The 22,845-nt window shown below is 50.9% G+C and overlaps 1 protein-coding gene across 2 annotated transcripts in view; it reads left to right on the top strand.

The window, feature by feature from the left end:
* The window catches only part of TMEM132B (transmembrane protein 132B), a 343,041-nt gene that overhangs the window by 314,422 nt on the left and 5,774 nt on the right, over positions 1 to 22,845 (top strand). For both annotated transcript variants that reach the window (XM_032876500.1, XM_032876501.1), the window contains exon 6: positions 20,425 to 20,630. In XM_032876500.1, the coding sequence (XP_032732391.1) occupies positions 20,425 to 20,630 (206 nt within the window). The remainder of the gene's footprint in view (positions 1 to 20,424; positions 20,631 to 22,845) is intronic.

Below are 22,845 nucleotides of genomic sequence, written 5' to 3' on the forward strand. Positions count from 1 at the left end.
TCCCTCGGTCAGCATGGCCATGTGCTCCTGCCCTCCTCTCCCGGTGCCTCCTGTGCGCTCTTCTCCATCCTGCCCTGCTCAGGTCCAAGGTCGGGGGGTGGGTGCTAGAGTCCTGGGCCTGTGAACGTGTGTCGGATATCAGGCAGGGCCTGGGCTTCCTGGAGACATCTTTATTTTGTGTTCAGTAGGAGGGAAAGGGACCCTCGTTGATGTTGTGGTGCTTAGCTGACAGTTTAAACTCCTGCCCGGCAGCCTTGGTGGGGAGCAGAGCGTATCAGCTCCATAATCAGATTCACTGGGTTTCCCCAAGAACTCAAATAATTTGCACAAACTTTAGTAGTTAACAGGTCACTTACCCAAAGCAGGACGCACAGGTGTGAGTGGATTTAGGTACGAAGGCAAAGTGTGGAGGCTGCTATCACACGTGACCATTTTTCTAACCTCTTTTGGTGGTATAAGGGATAGACAGCAAACCGCATATGTTTAAAGCATACAAATGTGACGTTCCAAGTCATACATCACCAGACTCAAGACAGTGAACATATCCTCAACCCCCGAACTTTCTTCATGTCCCTTTGTAATGTGCCGCTCCTGTCCAGCTCTCCAGTCGTCCCCAGGCAAACACTCATCTTTTCTCCGTCCCTTAAGAAGGATCGTCATTTTCTGGAGTTTTGTAGAGATGGGATTGTAGAGAGTGCGCTCTCCTCCTGTGTCTGGCATCTCCCACCCACACAGTGAATCTGAGAGTCACGCGTGCGGTTGTGTATCAGTAGCCCCTCCCTCTTACCGCCGAGTGGCAGTCCGCCGTACGCCCATACCACAGATCACCCATCCGTTGGTGGGCACTGGGCTTGTTCCTAGTGCTCGGCTGCCACCACGCTTGCTGCTGCAAACATTCATACAGGGTTTTGTCTGGACACAAGCTTTTGGATTAGAAAATGGAAGCATTTGGTAAGTGTATGATAACCTTTTAAGAACCTGCCAGATGGTTTCTAAAGTGGTTGGGCCATTTTACGCTCCTGTCGTCAGGGCGCTAGTTCCTCCATATCCTTGTCAGCACTTGGAGTGCTCAGCCTTCTTAGTTTTAGCCGGGCCACTGGGTAAGCACCTGTATGCCATTTTCGTTTTGACTTGTCCTTCTTTATAGATGAGTGATGTCGGACAGTTTTCACGTGACATCTGCCGTCCACCCATCTCTGGTGAAATGGCTGTTCCAATCTTTTGCCTGTTTTTCTTATCGGCTTGTTTGCTGTATATTATTAAATGTTGAGAATTCTTCCTCTGGTTACAGGTCCTTTACCCCTTATGGAATCTGAAAGTCTTTTCTTCTAGTCTGTGGTTTGCCTTTTTCATAACCCCTTGGCTCTTTTTTCTTTTTTTTACGATAGGGTCTTTGGAAGAGTATAAGTTTTTCGTTTTGACAAGGACCAATTTATCTGTTTTGGGTTTTTTTTTTTGTTTTTTCTTTTTTCCTTTGGCAGATTATACTTTTGCTGTTGTATCTAAGAAATAATTGCCTAGCCCAAGTTCATATATTTCTCATATGTTTTCTTCTCAAAGTTTTATAGTTTTAATTCTTATATTTAGGCTTATGATCCATTTTGAGTTAATTTCTGCGCATCGCGGGAGCTAAGTACGTAAATTCATCTGTTTTGCATACGGCCATCCGGTTGTTCCGACACCATTTGGGAAAAGACTGTTCTTTCCCCAGTGAATTGTCTTGGCATCCCTTTTCAAAAAGAAATTGATCATATATGTAAGGTTTAATTTACGCATTCTCAGTTCTATTCCAGTGAACGCTAAGTCTCTCCTTACGATGGTACCACATTCTGTTGATTACTATTGCTCTGTGGTGAGTTCTGTAACTGCGATTTGTGAACCCTCAAGCTCTGTTATTTTTATTTTTATTTATTTATTTTTTGTGATTATTTTGTCTCTGCTGGGTCCCTTAACTTTCCATATGCGTTTCTGGATTGGCTTATCAATCGCTACTGAAAAACCAGTTGGAATTTGGGGATTCTGATCAGTTTCTCATTATATCTGTAGATTGATTTGGGTAGTGTTACCATCTTAACATTAAGTCTTCTGGCCACGGGTGTGGGATAGCTTCCCATTCGTATGGTCTTTAATTTCCCATGACAATACTTTAAATTTTCAGAGTGTAAGTTTTGCACTTCTTTTTTTGTGTGTTTGTCCCTAAGAATCATATTCTTTTGGTGCTATTGTGAATGGGATCATTTAGTGGTTTTTATTTTCAAATTGTTCTCTGCTGGTGTGGAGACACTTAGTTGGTTTTTGCGTATTGACCCCGTACCTTGTGATTTTGCTGGGTTTGTTTATTAGTATTAACCATTTTTAAGTGGATTTCTTAGGATTTGCTATATACCAGATTGTGTCCCCTGTAAAGAATGATAGTTCATTTCTTCCTTTCCAATCTGAAAGTCTCTTATTTCACTTTCTTGCCTAACTGCCCTGGCTAGAATCTCAGTAGAATGTTGAGTAGAGGGGCATGTGGGTGGCCCTCATCAGTTAAGCATCTGAGTCTTGATTTTGGCTCAGGTCATGATCTCAGGGTCCTAGGATCGAGCCCCATGTTGAGCTATTGGACTCACTGGGGGGATCTCCTGGAGATTTCTCTTTTTGCCTCTCTCTCTAATCGTGCATTCTCTTTCCCTCTTTCTCTCTCTCTCAAATAAATAAATCTTTAAAAAATGTTGAATCGAAGTAGTGAGCATACACGTTTCTGTCATTTCTCTGATCTTCGGGAGAAAGCACTTTGTCTCCATTAGGTAAAGTGTTAGCTATGTGTTTTTTCTTTGCTTTGCTTTTTTTTTTTTTTTTTTTTTGGTCTTTTATCATGTTGAGGAATTCCCTTCTATTCCTAGTTTGTTGAGTGTTTCAATATGAAGGAGTGGTAGGTTTTATCAAATGCTTTTTTTGTGTCTTTTAAGCTGATCACGTGGCTCTGCCCTACTAGTGATACAGTGTTCTGAAGCTATTTCTGTGGAAGAAGAAAGTTTTGGAATATCTTGAAACTCCCAGGGCTTCATAGGTTGGGAGATAAGAGCATTCTGGGCCACCTCTGTTCGGTTTTTGTTGTTGTGTTTAAATAGAGGTTTGTAAATTCATGCTGCTCAGTTTCTCAACTCCAAAACAGATGGGGAAAATTGCAGCCACACAACCTTGTCTTAGACTCAGGAGTAAGCTCATTGCCCGTCCATGCCTTATGAAATCAGTCTCAAGCAGAGTGGGTAGAGGGAGGCTTCTAGTTTGAAGCGTTTGTCATATAAACATGAGCCAGGTTTAGTGATGGACTTTCTAGAATGCCAGCTCTCTGGGGTGCAGATACTAATCAGGGCAGGGAACATGATCTGATTTGGCTCCCCCTGGCTAATGAACGTCCAGTCCCCTTGACCCTGAGCTTGATTTTAGAAGCAGAAGCCCCTGATATTCCCTGACGTCTGTTTGGGCAGGGATACCTAGGCTGGTTTTGTGTGTATCCTACATGGTGATGTGAACCTAGGTATGAAAGTGTTTTTCCCAACACAACAAGGATTTGGATCATTAGTCCTGGCACATCCCTCCTGGTCCCTGGTGTTTGCACACAGCCTGAGAGGGGCATCTCAGACGAGGGAGCTGGGCCAAGTTCTGTCACGTCATCTTCTGTGGTAGCTTCTTACTCTGCTAAATTTGTGTGCTTTTTGTTAAATCCATGGGGGCCTGTATCTGGTCTTAGGAATGAATGTGGCTAAAACCCCTCTTCTGTCTTGATGAAACACGGCTGGTAAGCAGGTTGGAGGAGGGAAGATCAGAGATCGGGAGCCAGATCAGGGAGGGTGCCCGCATGAGCTGTATGTACATAAACAACAGACACGCTCGTCTTTACACCTTCTGGGTTGGCGGCCCTGGGAGCGTAGGGCCTGATCCCTTCCCAGCTAGAACAGCCTCTGCGCACAGTGGGCCCTCAGCAAGTATCAGTTGAATGTATGAACTTCAAAACCTCTAAAAACAATCTCCCAAAGAAACAAATATCACTCCGTGGTCAGTCCCTCGAACCTCACGTCTGGTTTGAGAGAAGAAATGGCTGGGATCTCAGGGCTGTGTCTGGCCCGGCGTGGCCACGCTGGGCGAGCACAGCTCATCGGGGAATTGGGCTGCCTGCTCAGGCTTTTCACTGTTAATCTGAGAGTGGATTTGCGTCGGAGAACACCGCAAGGGTAGCTCCCATTCTCCAAATCCTTCTCGGGGAGTTGTGGGTCTGGGCCCCAGCGCAAGGGCTCCAATCTGCATGTTTCCGCTGTGGCCTAGTCTGGACCTTCTTCAGTGAGTTAATGGTGACAGTGTAAGAAGACGTTTTGTGATGGTTATCTGGGAGAGACAGATGGGCTCCCTGTTCTTCCATCCCAGTCCCAGTACCTCCTGTGGTCTGGGGAGCTCATTCACAGCAATCATCAGCCATCCGCAGGAGCAGAGTGAGGGATGCCTTCCCTTGTGGCCAAAGGACCTTGTGTGGGCCGGTCTTTCCTTACAGTCCATGTCTTCCCACTCACGTCCCTTCCATGTGCACGGCCCGAGCAAACACTACTATGGGGCACTGCTTTGGGCGTCAGGGGTGGAGGGTGTTATAACATGTTGGTTTCTTGGTTCAGTCATCTGTCCTCATTCCCAAGCTGCCAGCTCCACAGTGGGGTGGGACCTGGCTGATGTCGCTTGTGCTGCCTCCCCATCACCCAGCACCGAGCTTGGCCCTACAGAGCAGGTGCTCTCTGAGTGCACGGCGGATGCAGGCTCATGGGGCGAGGGGTTCACTGGTGCCAGAGATGATGCTGCCATTCGTGGGCGAGGGCAAGCTTGGGGTCTGGTGGGCCTGGGTTCTAATCCTAGCCTAGCCGTCACTCTGGGGAATCTTGGGTAATCTGCTGTTCAAAACGAGCCTAAGAGACCGATTTTGTGTATGCAGATAACTAGCATTTATCAGGCGTTTCTTAGGCGTCGACATACGAGCTCTTCCTATGTATGAATTCGTGTGGGTTCTCCCCTCCCTGGGTGATCTGCAAATCGACTCATGTTAAGCATATCCTGATATGAAGGTAATTGTCTCCCAGTGATACAAATGTGCCCTCTTTTTCTCTTAAACATTTCAAATATCTGTAGAGAAATTCACTCATGTCAGGAGCCAATGAACATAAAAAGAAGCACCACAAAGGAGGGCTAGAACACCTTTTCCAGCCAAGAGTTACAGGGACCCACACGGCAGGACACAGGGACCCACGCGACGTGACAGCCATAGATGAAAGGAGTCACCTGAGAAGCTCACCGATTTCCCCCAAGTATGCAGGGAAGTTAGCATGAGCAATTTATCAGTGTTCTGTGGATGTGTATGGCCGGGTCAATATGGACTGTTGGAGAATAATGCTGCCTTTTGCAGCTCCTGGAAGTATACATTCTGTCTCAGCTGAAAACAAAGGAACAGGATTTCTCAGAGTGGACGGAATGGCTCATTCAGCTGTCTGTTACACAGACGGACTCTTATCCCTTCTGTTTTCAAGGAGGATGGGTTTCCAGCAGTAAAAGATCATTTATAGTCACACAGTCAATTTATTCATTTTTTACTGATTACATCTTCTAAACAGCTCTTGGATTAATTTGTCATGGAGACACGTAGGCTGAACCTGAAATGCTAAAAGAAAATCTCAGATTTCAAGCTCTTCTCCTCACTTCTATTCCTCCTATGGCATTGCGGTAGCGTTCCACAAGCCCCCAACCCAAATGCGCTGCACATACTTGACCACTTCTAAACCTCAGCGTAACAGCCTCTTTTTAAAAATTAAAGACCTCAGCCCCAAGCGATTGCCCTAATAAAGTCATCCCTTCATGCTCTGGACAGCGGAGCACTTTCCGTCATCAAGGGTTTCAAGCATATCTTTCCCCAGGGCATATGTTCCCAAGAAGAGAGAGAGGAGTGTATCAACGAGTTCCTGACACCCTTGGTGTCTAACATTTAATAAATATTTCGGTTACACTCCAGCTCCTTCTCCATTGAGCACAGTTATGCATAGAGAAGTAGACGGCCCTGTGTGGAGACAGCCTGTGTATCAGAAGGTCACTCCTCTGGAGGGCTGGTTTTTCATGTACCTTCTTGGACAGCCTCTTTGAGTGACAGAACACTACTAGGAATCCTGCAGGACTTACCAGCTCTGATTCTAGAGCTTGCGCTTGGCCCTGGTTCAGGCTGAATGCCCTTTCTCAAGTGCACTGGGCAAATGAACTTTGGTTTCATAAATACTATGTAAATAACAAAGGATAGTAAAACCTGTGCAGGGATACCACTTCCTAGCCTTGCCCATGTGGACATCACTCATCAATTCCAGCACTCCTGGTGAGAGCCCAGATTCCTCCTCAAGACAGAGCTCCCTAGAGCAGCCCCTGTGAGCCGATCCGCACTGGCAAGCAAGACAAACCTGTTTCCTATTTCTGGTAGAGTCTGTGGAGCTGAGAAAGGGTTTAGTAAGCATTGAAGCGTGTGGTCTATTGAAGCCACGCACGGACCTCAAATTTCGATGTGTTGCGTGGGAAGCGAAACAAAATCAAAACTTTCTGTGCTGCACCACTGACATCCCATCATATTCTGTGGACCCCTGAACAACACCGGGGGAGGGGCACCAAGCCCCCCACTTCCTGCACAGTAGAATTCTGACTCCTAAAATAGTCTACTGTTGACGGGAAGCCTTACTGATAGCATAAATAGTTGATGAACGCATATTTTCTATGTTCTGTGTGTTCTACGCTGTATTTTCACAGTAAAGTAAGATGTTGTTAAGAAAATCATAAGAGAAAATACATTCAATACCTACTGTATTTATGGGGGAAAGCCACATGTAGGCGGTTCCACACAGTTCAAACCTATATCATTCAAGGGTCAGCTGTCTATCCCGATGTCCTTAGGCCAGAGGCCATGAAACAGTAGGCTCTGAGGCAGATACAGCCCTCAAGACATGCTCTGTTTGGCCAGGAAAGTACTTGTAAAATACATATGCTTAGATGCCAACATTCAAAAACTAGTCAATTTTACCAAAACCCTGGATTTCCCATTTCTCTCGCAAAGTTGGATCTCTGGATGCAACCACAGGGTTCTTGTGTGGCAGTGGTAGGCCAGGGAGGAGAACTGCCCCCTTTGCCTTGGGTTTGGGGTCTCCCTTGAGTTTGCCACAGTCCCCAACAGCAGACGACCTCTTCCTCGTTTGGGTCACCCCCCCCCAAGTCCGGGAGGGGTTTGGTTACTGAGCCAATGCCCTGCAGCTCCATCCCAGGCCAATCATGGAGGTAACGTACGGTCTAACTGCATGGGAACTGAGATCTACGAGAAATGCATTAGGCCAGTTAGCTGTATTCGTGAGAAATAGTAAGACAGTATACCAGGTGCGATCACCTTTACGTGCCCTGGATGTTAAGTCGGGGCTCCACAAAGCTGAGTCATTTCATGAACTGCTCTAATTTCACCTACTTCTCAGGCTGGCCAGAGCAGGGTTTTGATACCCAGAATGTCACGTAGCCCAGGCCAGGCTGGGACAGACACAGAGGCCATCGGGGAACGTCTGGGGACTCCGCACTGTGAGGCACTACTTGCTAAACTCCGTGACTGACAGCCAGGCCGGGCTCCCCGGAGCCGGTCACTGGAGTACGACTCGGGACGCCCAGCCCTCTCCTGGCAGCCGCAAGCGCATCTGGTCTCAGCTGGCGCTTCCTGGCTCGGACGTTGCACAACCCTGTCTTGTACATTTTGGTCCTGCAGCTACTGGAGGCGAAGACCGTCTTCTGCATTTATGCTTTCCCTTTACCTGGAGCCTCAGAGATAAAACCTCTCAGCTGCCGGTTTGTCCACCCAGGGTTCATAATTCAGTGTTTTTTGGTAGAAATGTTTCTGCTCTAAGAGAAATTCTCCTAAGTAAGTGCTTTCAAAATAAGTTTGGAAAGCATGAACCCTCTTGTTCCCCTGAGAATATGCTTATCCTGCCAAAATGCTCTTCTTTTATGGGACTAATTGATGTGCAAGCCCCGAACACCTAAGCTTGTGACTCTGGTATCCGTGCCAGTGGCGGCTAATTACCGGCATCTCTCTCCAGCAGGCTCCGGCAGTGTGGTCGGCGCGGGCACGGGCGCGGGAGGCTGGGCAGGGCCATATGCTGGGCTTTCACCCGATCAACAGCTCCTAATCCCTTCTGGGGCACCGTTTGATGAAAACGAAGGGCTTGGATCTCTTCCTAAACTAACAAGCATTGGTGGTGCTTTTAAAATCTCCCTGTGTCAGGGGATGAGATGCGAACATGAAAACATTCCGCAGATAAGCGTATGCTAAACCTGACAATAAATCATCACCTCAGGCCTCCTTTGCTGGTGTCGTTTGGTTTAAGGGGCAATGAAAGTTTCGGAAGCCCTTGTTTGGGAGGGTGGGCTCAAACCTTGCTGAATAGGATTTGGACAGAGATTTTTTTCCTCCTAGTGTCAAAGGACTGGAATTCTTTCCTTTCTGCATAGGCGCGGCACAGTAAGCAGAACGCGGGAATCTTGCCCTGCCCTAGTGCCAGTGATTAAGCAGGAGATGAAGTCGAACAGGGAGCCCTCCTGGGCAGGAGGTGTCCTGGGCGCCTCAGCTGCCCGTGCCCAGCAGCCCCTCCTTGTAGTTCAAGTGGACTCAAGCCAGGGAGGCCTGACCACCCCGTAGGTGATTGTTCGACCAATCACGGCCTCCTCCAGGGCCGGGACCCTTGGATTCATTTTGTGCCCTCGGAGTCCTCCCCAGAACCTGCCATACGTCATCACTGGCCCCTCACTGTGCCTGAGTTTGAACCCCAGACTCGTGTGAACTCTCTGTGCCGTTAAGACGGATTTGTCCTCCCCACGCCCCGACCCCAGGCTGCATCTCTGTGTGGGGCATTATCAGATAATCTCTGAGGTCTCTTTCAGCACCAGGACCTTAGAGGTCAGCAATGGAGTCGTGTGTTAGATGGGAAAGGACAGAAGCTCAGCGGCCTCTGTTCTGCCCGCTGGCCCCAAGGTGTGCACTGGCCGAGAGGCCTGGACAGCCCAGGAGGTGTGGGCTGGCTCCGGACTGACCGCTTTGTAGAGGTGAGGAAAGGGTACCCCCCAGGTGTGGTCCAGCTCGGGAAGCCAGACCAGCCTGCGTGAGAAAGAATGGACGGAAAGAAATGTGACTGAGCGCCAAGTTGTGCTCAGACCTGGTTTAGGGAGAACTCGGGGAGTCTCCTGAGGGCAGGGGCCTTGGTAGGACCACAGGGCTGCTGAGGGCTTGTTGGCTGGGGGGTTGTGGGGGGCAGGGCAGGGCTCACAGATGGGCAGCCACTCGGTCTCTCTCATGGCCCCAGGCCACGATCCTGGCTGCAGAGAATCAAATAAGGCACAAAAGCCTTGCCTTCCAATCTAGGAGGGCAGAGAAATAAGCGTGAATAGGGCAGGTCTTAGCATGTGAAGATAAAAGAGATGGATACAAGGTTCCTGTAGCCAGAGTCCTTGGACGTTTTCTCCTAGAGTGCTCTAGGAGAATTAATACCCATTTCTGTTGAATACGTAAACAGCTTGTACCACTGGCGGGAGACGCAGACATCGTCACGGATGTTGGTCCTGATGTCTGCGTTTGTCTTCATGACCATACTAGAGGCCCAGAGGACTCAGAGCTGTATCGCAGAATTATTTAACTCTTGACGATTCAACTGTATGCATTTGGCCCCGAATATTTTGTACTCACATTGACATACACACCCGCACACATATGCGGTAGGGATGGTGCGTCTGATCATTGGCTGTTCCCCTGCCCGGTGACGTGTAAGTCGGTACCCGTGGGCACAACGTGCTGTAAGCGTCTGCCCGCCGTCATCAGAGACTCGTGGTGCGTCCTTCTGCGGGCAGGCAAAGGGGTCATGTCGGCTTCGTGGACCTCTCCCCCTTCAGGAAGGCGCTGAAGACCGCGCTGAGGCCCCAGGGTGGCCCTGGGCCCGTGAACTGTTGGAGGGACTCAGCGCTGTCCTTACAGAAAGTGTAGTCAGGGACAGCAGCCGGAGGAGCGCACACCCCGGAGCCCCCTGCTTCCCTCGGGCGCTCCAAGCAGAGAGAGAACGGAATGGCGTGCAGACGCCACGCCCCTCCGCAGCTGTGGGTGACATGTCAGTCGCACACACACGTACATCCGTGGCACCGTATGTACTTTTGTATTAGAAGTCACAAACGCTGTGCCTTACGAACGAAAACAGAGCCCTTCTTGTGTAACGCTGGTGGGGTGCGGTTTTACCTCCATTCGCTTCGGAGCCCGGGAAGACCCGTTTTACACGCAAACGCTCGCTTTGTGCCAAGGGAGGCCAAATGGCATCTCAGAGGAGGGAGCTAAGACTCGGGTTATGCTTCCGAAGCAGGCGGTGTTAGGGAGCATAGTTCAGTAACGCTCCGGGGACAGCGGAGATGACCAGGGTGGCGTGTCGATGCTTACTAACCGAGGGGAAGGGGTAGACGAGGATATCAGAGAGCTGGATGCATCTGAGTCACGAAAGCCTGGCATCATCTGAGGACCCGCTAACGTGACAGGTGCACGTTAGGTCCCGCAGATCCTCATTGTATACAGTTTAGCCTGAGCATGTGGCTCTTTGCCAGGGAAATGCACGAGTTTTTAATAAAGCAGCTTAAATTGAGCGCAGACTGCTTCCTTTAGATGCAGGGGGTTCCACTCAGGCCCAGAGTGGCCCCCAGGGGAAGCTGTCTCCAGCCTTTCTCCCGTCTTCCATCCCAAGTGCCTGGTGGGACTCACAGAGCTCACCGGGGATACAGACTCCCCTACATTTATAGACCCAAGGGCCTTCCCCCTACTCGCAGTAGCCCCTACTTGGCCTCTGGCAAGTCTGTAACAGTTTTCACCCAGATTTCCTTTTACTGGCTTATGCGGCATCCTGAAGTGTCTGCCCAGGGATGCGCCTGCTCGGTCTCCCTTTCTCCCTGTGGGCATGTGTCTTTCTCCAGATTCCAGGGTTGTCTGGAGCCCCACAGCTCAGTTCTCCCATGGGTTTAAGATGCTTTAGCTCCGCGAGTTTGACAAAGGGTGGGAGGAATGCTCTTTGCAGCCTCTACATCTCTGGATTGAAACTGGGACCTGGCTGACTTGATTCTGTCTCTGATTTTTATTCAGCCGGGAATAACCCACGCCTCTTATTTTAAGAATACTTTAAGTGAAAACCAAGAACGAACTAAATACAGAGAGGGGATCAGAGGTCTCAACAGGAGAGTACAACAGGAGACTATAGGGGCAGCAAAGAGCTTGCAACGCTGGCTCTCCCTCTCCACTACTAACCCGGTGACCTAACTGAGCCTTCGTTTCCTCATCTGTAAAATGGGATTGAGAATAACTTTCCCACAATGTTCAGGTGCAAGATTTTTCAAATTAAGGGCCACTTTTTCTGGGCTGTCACCGGCGTTTTGTAAAAAGTGATGGCATGGGATGGCTCACATGGAATGCCACTGAGAGGAGTGAATGGGATGCAACAGAATAGGACAGAAAATTCAGGGCAACTTACACATAGTAGGGTAAGTAGCTTTTCAGGAACCTTTAGCTGCTGTCCATACTTTCTGCCCGTACTTCTTGGGCATTGGTCATGACACAGCAGTAGTTTCTACGGTGAGATTCACAACACGTCATCACTGAGTGCATCAGTTAGTTACTCCTATGTGACAAACAGCCCCGTATCGCAATCGCAGGCCATCACAAGCACTTTGTCATTGCTCATGGGTCCTCAGGTCTGCGGGGGTTCAGCTCATCAAGGCTGCAAACACCGAGAGGGCAAAGGATAAGGGTACGGTACTGGGGACAGTTGTAAAATCTGCCACCTGCGGCAACTGAGAATCTCAGACGCTATAGTGTTTCATACGTCGTAAAATGCAGTATTGCTGGGTTTCATCTTTAGAGACGTACCCTTGGTTCCCCTGTCTTCCTCCCTCCTATCTACCCACCATGCAGCTAGGGGGACGAGAGAGGTCATACACGTGTAAGAGAAGTCCTCACGAACCCCCACCTTTAGACCTGGGAAACTACTCCTTCTTTCCGAAAAAGGCTTCGCTCTGTGTTGCCATCGGTTGGCTAACTGTTAACTTGCACTTCTGTCTGTGATTTTGTCCTCTTTCTTATTCGGGTGACCGGATTGAAAAGCCTCCCTGAAGAGGTCCGTTTTCTTCTTGCTACACGACAGGTACCGGTCAAGGGTGCTGGATTATTACGAGGCGGATTTCTGTCAGCGACTTACGTTTGATGCTCACTCGGGAAATGGTGATTCCGTTTGCTCGTTCTCAGCCATAAGCTCCGGGTGGTCAGGCAATGGATTTCTTCTCTGACCTCAGTATCCACAATGCTAGTGGGTATTTGGTGGGTCTGGTGTGGGGCTGAGGGGCTGTGGGGTTCGACCTGAGAAGGTTGGGAAAACGAGCCCTCTGAGCTGGACAGACGGTCGGACTCACGGACACTTGCCGCCTGACCGCTGTCCAGCCTGCAGCCATTTCGCCAGCAGATCTGGTGAAGCTCGGAGTGGCAGCTACGTTGATTCACTCTTACCATGCTGTTAGGGAAATCACGATTACTGGGCTAGTTATGAGCCCTCACCGTGTGCCAGGCTAAGTGAATTCTGTGGTTTGTTGTATTTTGCACTTTGAACAGGTGCTCTCATCCACTGTACCCCCTGCTTATGGCGGACCTCCTTAAAGAAGGTCTCCTTAAAAAAGACCTCCCAATCCCATTCTGTCTTGAGCCTGCCCTCATGAGGTGTTTGCCTCTTGGGCTCCCTAGTGCCCCTGTGTCAGGGTCTCCAGGGCGTCCTGCATGGCCGATGCCAGCGATCAGACTTCTGCCCATGCCTCCCTTGACTTCCCGGCAACACCGATAATCAGTCACAAGCACCTTGCGACTTCTCCAAGCACCTCCGTCACTTACCTGCCGAGATGCCTTCTCTGCTGTGCCTTTCCTTCGTCACACACGGGCCCCGTGTGTTCAGTGTCCTGCACTCAGTCGTCCTAGACGTGACCTTGAAGTGTTGGCGTGCTCGAGGCTTCTGCGCAGGGTGTTACTCAGTGTCCTGGCTCAGAGTACTGGGATTTCTGCAGCCCGCATCCCTCTCATGAGCGCTACGCTCCGGTCCCCAGCTTCTCTCTTTGCATCTTCATCTGCATGACTAATAAGCATTTCAGACTTAATGTTTTCAAACCCAAACTCCAGATCCTCTCTCTTCCCCGGTCCACCTCTCCTGCAGCCTTCCCTCCTCTCGGGGATGGCAATGCCATTCATCCGTGTTCTCAGACCAAACCCCCGGCTTTTCTGTCTCTCTCACATCCAGGCTCGTTTCCAGTAGCCGATCCCGCCTAGGGCTACCTGCAGAATACAGCCCGAATTGGGCCACTTCTCGCTGCCTCCCTCTCTCCCACCCTGACTGGTGCCACCCTCGTGTCGCTATTGCACCAGCTTGGTGGACCCTACGTGGTATCCGCTTCTTGCAATCCTGCCAGAAGTTTCCTATTAACCATGCCCTAACGTGCCATGTCCTTGTTCCAGACTCCTCAGCTTCTCATTGTCCTCGCGTAGCACGGGTAACATCCAACCCCTTGGCTACCCTTGTGCCCACGTGCCCTCTCTTTTTTGGTCCCTGAATATGGCAAGAAAGTCCCTGCCTCGGGGCCTTAGCCCTTCCTGTTTACTCCGCTTTCAGAGATGTGCACGTCCTTGTGACTCACTCCTCACCTCATCTAGGCCTCTGCTCAGATGCTGCCTGTCCAGGGTGGGTGGGCTCCCTGTGCATTCTTAGAGCACCCCTCTGTCACCACTGCCTGTGCTCACACCGGCTCCGGCTTCCTTTCAAACCCGCCTAGCGACTTGATGTGCCCTCTGTCTGCTTGCTGCTCACCTTGTCTGTCTCTCCCTCCCCAGCACCCAGGACAGCTCCCGGGTCTCAGGTGACATTAACCAGACACTTGCTAAATGAGTAGATGACTTGTTCTTGTTTTGCAGATGAGGGATCTCAGAGAGAGGAAAGTTATGTCACATCAGAAGACGCCTCGGCCCTGAGCTTGTCTCTGCATTCTCTAAATGACGGAGTCGTGACTGTCCGAGCTGGAAGGCCTAGTGCCCCCGCGCTCACAGGGGCAGAGTCTGGCCCCAGATGATGGGGAATGATGTTCAGAAGTCATGAGGGAAGCCTTTGTTCAAGGCCCCTGGTCTCTGGACCCCAGTCTGGGACCCAGAGTGTTACTCTCGTTCCCTGTCCATGGCCTTGAGGACTAAGGATCAGGCTAGTCTGAACTACTCCGTACCTGATGCTTGGTGACGCAGAGCACATCCGGCGTGCCTGACACAGGGGCAGGGGGAGCAGTGGACCAAAAAGAGGCACAGGGGGTCTTCTGGGACAATGGGAATGTCCTGTGTCTGAGTGTGGTCATGGTTTCACGGGTGTGTGGACCATAGACTCCACCAAGCATGCCTTTAGACAGACCCAGAACATAACGTAGCCTCCATAAGCTGGGTACAAAATCTTGGCGTGTGTACTTAGGTCTTGCTTTTCCCAGTCACGTCCTTGGGGGGCAGGACCATGACTTCTCCTTGTGCAGGCTGCACTGAGATCCTTACGCTCTGTGCTGAGAAGCCCCCTTGCTTCAGAGGGGCCAAGTGCAAACCCCTGCCCTGCCCTGCCCTTCTCCAGCTCTGATCCCTGGGCAAGCAGCCTCTCCTGGGCCTCAGTTTCCACATCCATGCCATGGGGACAGAACCCCTAATGTGGAGCATTGGGAGGATTTAATGGGTAAATGTCTATATCTAGTTTTAAAAGCAACGCATGGTAGGTGCGTAGAAAGCAGTTCCTGATGGCTGTTATTTTGTGTTTCTTAGAAGTGTTCAAACTCAAGGCAAAATAGATATTTTGTGAGCACCTACTGCTTCTCTCACACAGTGCATTTTTGCTCATCATGGTGATAAATACAATTTGTTTGGTCCAGATTGACTGTTGAGTATCAAAGGTTTTTTCTTAAGTTTTTTTTGCTGATCGTAATATGGGACTTCAGCCTTGTGGGTGTGCGTGTGTTTGTGTGTGTGCATGAACTGTGGGAAACGTACTATCTGACCATGTAGCTCTTCCCCTTTCTAGCACTTTCTTGGGGTGGGGGAGGGGTCGCGAAAAGAGCCTTACGTGCAGTCCACTCTCTCTCGGGACAGACAGACAGACGGATCACGGGCGTGGCAAACTCAGAGGGCAGCTGAAACACAGACTCCATTCTTGCCTCTTTTTGAAATAGAAAATGGAGTAACTGATACATCCTACAGGGCCCCCAAGGAAACCTGTTTTCATTTTCCTCTATTACTCTGAGGTAATGTAGCTGCAAAAGTCTAATGTGACAGTGAAATATTGACCTCCGAAGGCAGCCTTCCCAAGGTGACACTTAGAAGCCATCTCGCACACGCTCATACACTAACATGGTGGGGGTTGTCTGCTTCCAACGTCCGTGTTCCCGTGCTCAGCTCCTCTCATATGAGGATTCACAGTATTTGGTGTTCGATGCTCCTTTGGGGGCTCAGAGAGCCCTGAATGTATCAGTTAGAAGAGAGGTGGGAGGCTGGCTGATCTCTACCTTGCTGTCGTGTCTTCCTGTCCCCTCCCGACACACACACACACACACACACACACACACACACGTGACATGACACAGACATCTCAGTTCCTAGCCCAAAGGCCACATTCATGCTGGGAATCCAACGTATCAGCTCTCTGACCTGCGGCTTCCAGAGCTTTGCCCTTTGTTTCTCCTCCTGGTCTGTCTCTTTCTTCTGAATGTGACTGACATGATGCCTTTGTCTAAGGTCCTCCTCCTCTTCTTGCCCAGGTGTGCTTCTCGTGGGGGCACCCGGGGGAAACCACTGAGACCTCTTCCCACCCAGTGTCTCTCTGTTGAACACCTCAGGATGCCATGCACTGTGCTAGACGTGGGGACCCAGCAGTTAAGGGGACGGGTCCATGTTCTCAAGCAGATCACTTCCAGACGGAGAACCAAGACGAGAACAAGAAAACCAGCAGGAGCATTCAGATGGTGCCAAGTATTGAAAGGTGAATTGTACAGTGCTGGGTAGGTCGGGCGATCTAGTGTAACCAGTAGGAGGTGAGCCACGGGATATGCGCCATAGGACTGTTGTAAGTGACACGCTGTAGGCAATAGGGACATAGTGTGACTACAGTCTACGCAGGTGCACACACAGTAAATCAGAGGCAAACAGTGTCCCAAAGATGCAGAGTGACCAGGTGAGGGACTGCCAAGTTTAAATGAGAAATGACTCAAGGAACACCTTCGGCCGAGTGACATTCCAGCTGTCCTATAAGATCTATGCTGCTCTTGGGGGCAAGTCACAAAAAGCCGTGGACCAAACGGCTTTAACAATGAGAGAAAGTGAATCACCTGGATACGAAGGCCAGCGGCTGGCTGGTGACAGTGGGTGGGTCCGGTGGTCCATCCTGGCCCGGGGGAAAGGGGTTTCTTCTGTTCTTCCATACTCGCAGCGTCCGCCTGGTCCACAGCCAGCTCCCTCACAGCTCTGAGATCACTGCTGCAGTCCCTGTTGTCATCTGCAGGGTGATAGCATCCGGTAGAAGGAGGGCAGCTTCCTGAACATCTCGGAGCAAGGAGACCCTTTCCAGGGTCACGTGAGCTTCTCACACCTCATTGGCCAGAACTGTGTCATACAGTCTTCCCTAAGCCGATCACTGGCAAGGAGAGTGGGGTAGCCTGACGGGTTTGGCGGGGCCCATGATGGATGGGGGGCCCTGTGTTTTCAAGTAGAATTGTAGTCCTGTTGGGAATGAGGAAGGTGTGTGCGTGCTGGGGTCGAAGTGCATGTGTGTGTTTGGACGGCCAGTAGACACCCGGTTCATGTTTCTGCAGACCTGGACAACAAGCAGATCTTGGCACAGGTGGGTCCTGGAAGGACCTCGGGAGGGGCACCAGCCCAGGGGAGGTCCAGGGCGAGACGGAGGAGCCCTGGCAGGGAGCCTGTGCTGGGCACGGGGTGTTGGGCAAGGCCGGGCTGGAGGAGTAGGAGGTCCAGGTCATCAGTCCTGTACACCATCATCGGGAGTCTGGGTTTTACCTGGTGTGGACAGGAATTTGCTGGAGAGGCCTGACGGGAGCAGGAGGAGGAGGGAGGATGGGGCCAGGGGCCAGCAGTCCTGGGGGCCAAGGGCTCGCATCATTGCCCACACCCCCAAAGCCTGGGGCAAGAGGCACTCTCTCTTCTACCCCGGATTCGAAGCAGGGGCAGTGAGGATCGTGATGTCCACCTCGCAGAGATTTTGTGGGGACCGTGCGTGGGAGGAGAGGGCTGCAGGCATTGAGGTCCATCCAAATGGGAGGTACCTACTGTCTTCGTCCTCATTATTTGCGGACACCGTGTTCCCTAAAGTCACTGCAGACACTGAACTAGCCAATACTGAACCTTCAGGAGGAAACACACCCACACTTGTAGCCCGTAAGCTGAAATCCCAAAATCAGCTCATCTGGGAGAGTCTCTCTATTTTACGAAAGAGGGAATGAGGTTGGGAAGTGTGAAGCGGCTCGCTTGGCACCGCCCCACAACCCCATGCTGGGGCCGGGATTCCAACCCGATCCTGCTGGCCCCTGCCCAGGAGCTCCTCACACTCCCTGCCCCGCACCGTCCAATGTCCATCCTCGGGTCATCTCCGGAGGAGGGCTGGCACAGGAGGGCAGAGCCTCAGCGCATATGACCTTGGCTGGGAGCATGTGGGGGGGGGCGTGCAGGGGGGCGGGGGGGGGGACTCAAAGTTCACCGCTCTGTATCCTCTGAGAGCAATACTGGTGAGTAGATAGACTTGGGAACATGGAGTCCACAAACAGGAAACATTTCTTCCCTGTGGTTCTGGAAGTGGGGAAGTATGAGAGCAGAGTGTGGGTGTTTGGGGAGAGCCTCCCTCCCCCCCGGGTTTAAAGACCATGTTTTCTGGTCCTATTCTCACGAGGTGGAGCAGAGGGAGGAAGTAGGCTCCCGGGTCTCTTCCTCTAGGGGCGCTGACCCCACCACTCGGGCTCCACGCTTGTGACCCTACTGCCCTTCAAAGGCCCCATCTTCAGACATCATATTGGGGATGAGGGTTTCAACATGTAAATTTTGGGGGGACACAAAGGTACAGTCCATAAAGCTGATATAAGTTGTGTGCAGTGTGGTGCAACTCGGGGCTTGGCATACAACAGGACACACCTCATCTGAGCTGTTTTAATCAGATTCATTAAGGATGGCAACACATACTGTCTTCCAAGGACACGCATGTCCCCGGAGAAAGCAATCGAATGAATTTCTAAGGCCTCTGACTTTGTTACCTTCTTAATTTAAGTTTTTCCACTCCGGCCATCCCTCATCGCCTGAAAGATGAGGCGGGTTTTGGACTGCATAGGCTCCGAAATTTCCTATGCACAGAAAGGGCCCCGCGGTTTCCAAAACAGGTGTGTTCCTGCTGGTGGGACGTGTTTCGAGGTGCTTTGAAGTGGGAGTGTGGGTGGGTGGGTAGCGATGGACAAGGAGAAACCAGGATTTTCCACAAATGCAGGAGAGTCGAGGTCTGTACTGTAGGAGGTGGGATCGGGAGTGTTCTAGGGCCGGTGCCGACCAGCTGATCCTGGGAGAAGGCAGCACTGCCATCGGTGAGGGGACCTGTTCTCTTGAGCGGGGGTCGCCCAGTGGCAGTCAGGGGTCTGGGTGTCTGTGTCCCACTGAGTGCTTCTGCTGGGCTCCCAGCCGTTTCCGAGTACCCAAAGGAAGGGCATCGGGGCCGGCCACCGTGTCGGCATCACAGGGCTCTACAATAAGGACATGCTCCTTTGGTCTGCTTCTGCTCCAATCCAAGATCTTGTTTGGATTGCTCTCTTCACAAGCCTGGGCACAATCATGGAGACTTGGGTCCCTCCGGCATGCCCCAGAAGACGGCTGATTTGCTCAGTTCCTTGTGTTTCTTCTCCCTGTCCCTGGAGGGCTCAGTCCTCCTTGCAGGAGGGGAGGGGTCCCCACGTGTGGAGCTAGCCCGCACCGTCGCCCTCCATCTCCCTGAGCCCGGGGTTACCCAGTCACTGTCGCTGGGATTTCAGCCCACGTTCCCATTAGTGACCTTGGTCGGTTCTAAAGGGGCCTGAGGACATGGGGACATGGCAGGTGGACGTGGCCAGGCACGGGGGAGGGCTCAGCAACTGGCTGCTCACGCCCCTCCTGGTCCTCAATTTCCCTCTAAGTGAACTGGGTGCATCTCTTCCTTCTCCTTCTGGGGGCACATTCATGCTCGAGGACTCTTCTTCTTGGGGTGAGTGCCGGGACGGGTGAGGATGAGAATTTATCTCAAACAATAAGGAGGTTGGCTCTTGGAGTTTGGAAGTTGACATTTCTGACCTTGCTCTGGACCTGAGCATCTGGAGCTCGCAGGGGAGGCCTGGGCTGTGGGTACCAACCCCGGTGAGGAAGAGAGGGTCAAGAGTACGTCCTCGTTTGTGGCTTGCACCCCAAAAAGCAGCAGGTGACCTCAGCCAGTTTGGTCACATCGTGGGCCCCTCGCAGTCATGACTCTGTGACAAACTGTTGGTTGGTGCATCCCCTGCACCGGAAGTGACGCTCGCCCCCTCCGCCCTCCCCACCTCCGTACCTAAACGATGCTTTCCTGATGGCCCTGGAGAGACGCCACCCACATTTTACTGGTTTATCCGGAAGAGGTGACGCAAGATGGAGGCTGGAATTGTGTGACGAGGAGCCGGTGGACACAGGCATTGACGGGGCAGCCCCCGAGTGCAGAGCCAAACCCCATGACAGCAGCTTCCCTCAGTGATCCAGTTTAATGGGGCACCAGTAATCATTCCCACACTTCCCGAGTATTTTCTGACAAAGATGTGAATCTAGTGCAGAGCTTCCTTGGTTTTTCAGAAAAGATCCTCCTTATGGCTTGAATAATGTGGGTTTTGTTTTTTTTTTTTTTTAGCAACATATGGCTACCTTCTAGGCATCCTCAAATATGGTGTGGGAGGAAAATGTGTTGCACCTGGGGTTTGATTAGTGGTGGTTTGAGTACATAAAAAAGGTGAAGTAAAGAAAAAAACACACAAAAGAGGCAACAAAGGTTATAGAACTCCATTAAATTATGTTTATGGTTTTGCTTGTCAGTATTTCGTAATACGGAATGGTTTTCCTGGAATCTATTTATCAGTATTTGTCACTAATTAGTGCCTACAAATTACCTTCTGTTCGAGTCATGTTCTTCTGGTTGTCTTGGTGTCTAACAAATCAGAGTTCACGAACTTTCACTGCCCCCCGTGTCCCGCATTTTCCTGCTGATGCATCTCGGGACTCTGCTTCTCCCAAAGGTCTCCAACCACTGTGACTCCATTTTTGTGAACGGGAAGGAAATGAAGAGCAAAGTGGACACGACCGTGAACTTCACGCACCAGCATTTCACCTCCCAGCTCGAGGTCACCGTCTGGGCACCCAGACTCCCCCTGCAGATTGAGATTTCAGACACGGAGCTGAGCCAGATCAAGGGCTGGAGGATCCCCGTGGCCTCCAACAGGAGGTGAGGAGCTTGGGGGGGTGGTCTCAGGCCCCTGGGACCCAGAGCACAGGGGGAGGCAGACGGCCCTTAGGGGCCCAGGACCCGGGGAGGCAGCATCTGCCGCAGGCACAGTGGTGTGGGTCTGGGGTTCCGAAGGATCTGACTTGGGGACTCATTAGGCTTCTGACGAGGAAATCGTCCCGGAGCTGTGAGTCATGTCCTCCTCAGGGAGTAGCTACTGGAATTCAGGGTCATGTTGCACTGCTAAGAAGCACCTAGTGTGGGGTATAGTTATTTTTTTTAGTCCCTATTTCCTCGTTGTTCCTCCCTGTTATTCATTCTCAGGTCCCTGCTTGTCGGTGTCAGCCTAAATCCATGGAGCGTGGTGTGGTGGTGAAGTTATGGGGTCTAGAATGAAGCCACTGAGTTTTTACTCCAGCTTCCCCATGTAGAGCTGTGTGACCCAGGGCCCGCTGATGAACCTCTCTGTTGCTCATCTAGCAATGGAGATGATGCTCTTACTGAAGGGAGTTGTCCTGAGTCTGAAGTGACACACTGTGGACCAGACAGAATTCTAAAGACGACACCCAGTAGGGTTCCCATCTCCTCGTCATTCACTCGAACCCTGATCTGGTGCTTCTGGGAGTGGATTTTACGGGGGTAATTAAAATTCTAAATCCACCAGCCTTAAGACGTGGGGATTATCCAGGTGGGCCTGACCCATCACTTGACCCCTTGAAAACAGAGTTTTGTCTAGCTCGTGGCCGGTACTGCACAGCGTGTAACCTTTTAAAATGGATGTGTTTTTATCCAGCATAAATCCCCCGAATCCGCCGCTGTTCTTGGCCATATGGAGAATTCCCGTAACCGTAGTGCTGAGTGGTGATCCATGGTTTTTCCTCTCTCTGCATGATGAATCAGCTGTCCGTGGGGGAGGGGGCGCCCCTGCTGTGTCCAGTCGGGCCCTCTCACGGACAGAGCTGCTGCGACACTCCTGGACAAGTTTCCGTGTGCACACGTGTCTTCTGGGGAAAGTGCCCAAGACCATAATTGTTGGGTCGTATGAATGGGGCATAGTTAGTTTCAAAAGAAGCTCCCGAGCTGTTCTCCAGAGAGCCTGTCCTGTTTCACGCCCGCAGCAACGACAGATGAGTCACTGAGTGACTCCACACCGTTGCCGGCACTTTCCGAGCTTACGTCCTGTATGGCCCCTTTTACAAAGATGCGGAAAATGGGCAACAGACTGGTGGTCGCCATGGGTTCGGGAAGGAGCCCCCGGCTTTCCCATGGGGACAGACAAGTTCTGTGTCTTGACTGTCATGATGGTTGCATGAATCCTCAGGTGATCGAATTGCATAGAAACACACACACACGTGCACGCACACGTGCACGCACACTTGCACGCACACATGCACAGGTGTCCCGGTTGAACTGCTGAAATTTGTTATACTCAGGGTCCGTACCAGCGTCCGTTTCTGGGTCCTGGCACTGGACGGCGATTATGGGAGATGTTAACTCTAGGAGTGGTGCAGAGTATAGGGGGCCTCCCTGTATGTAGTTTTCTAACTTACTGTGAATTTCTAATTAATTCAAAATTTAAAGTTTGGGGTTTTTTGTTTGTTTGTTTGTTTGTTTTTTTAAATAACAGAATGCTGTCCTAAAAGAACAGGACCATTTCATTAATATTGTATTTCTAGGACTTCATATATTCACTCATCACATTTATGATACTGCCCCCCCATAATATAGTCTTAATATTGCTCTCTTTTCAGTGTTATTCATTTATTTAAGGGACATTTGACCTCGCTGTCAAAACTGGCCAGTTGGTAAAAGTTAACACGAAGAAAAAGAAAGTGTCAGTGTTACATTCTATGTAGATACTGCTGTTTGTCCGTGTGAGATGGTTTCTCGTAGGTTGACTAGCAGGTATGCGATAAGCGTCAGAGCCCCCCCAACCCCCGCCCCGTGCCAGAGACCTTCATCCCCTGTGGTGTAATCAGAAGGACTGAAAGTAAACTGGGAATAACTTTTCCAAATGTCATTCCAAGGTTTTGATCCTTTGTCCCTTTGCCACACAAAACCATCTCACCTTGCCCGAAGAGATACTCGTCCCTGACTTTGGGAAACCCAGGATGCTCCTTTATGGGTGCCGGTGAAAAGTTTTCCTATTATTTTCCCAATGGAGCCTTGCAGGGAGGCGGAAGGATCTCTTTTAAAGAAAGTGGGTTCAGAAGTC

This window comes from Lontra canadensis, unplaced genomic scaffold (genome assembly GCF_010015895.1).
Source record: "Lontra canadensis isolate GAN:19392208 unplaced genomic scaffold, GSC_riverotter_1.0 scaffold58, whole genome shotgun sequence".
In the NCBI taxonomy this organism is placed as follows: Eukaryota; Metazoa; Chordata; class Mammalia; order Carnivora; family Mustelidae; genus Lontra; species Lontra canadensis.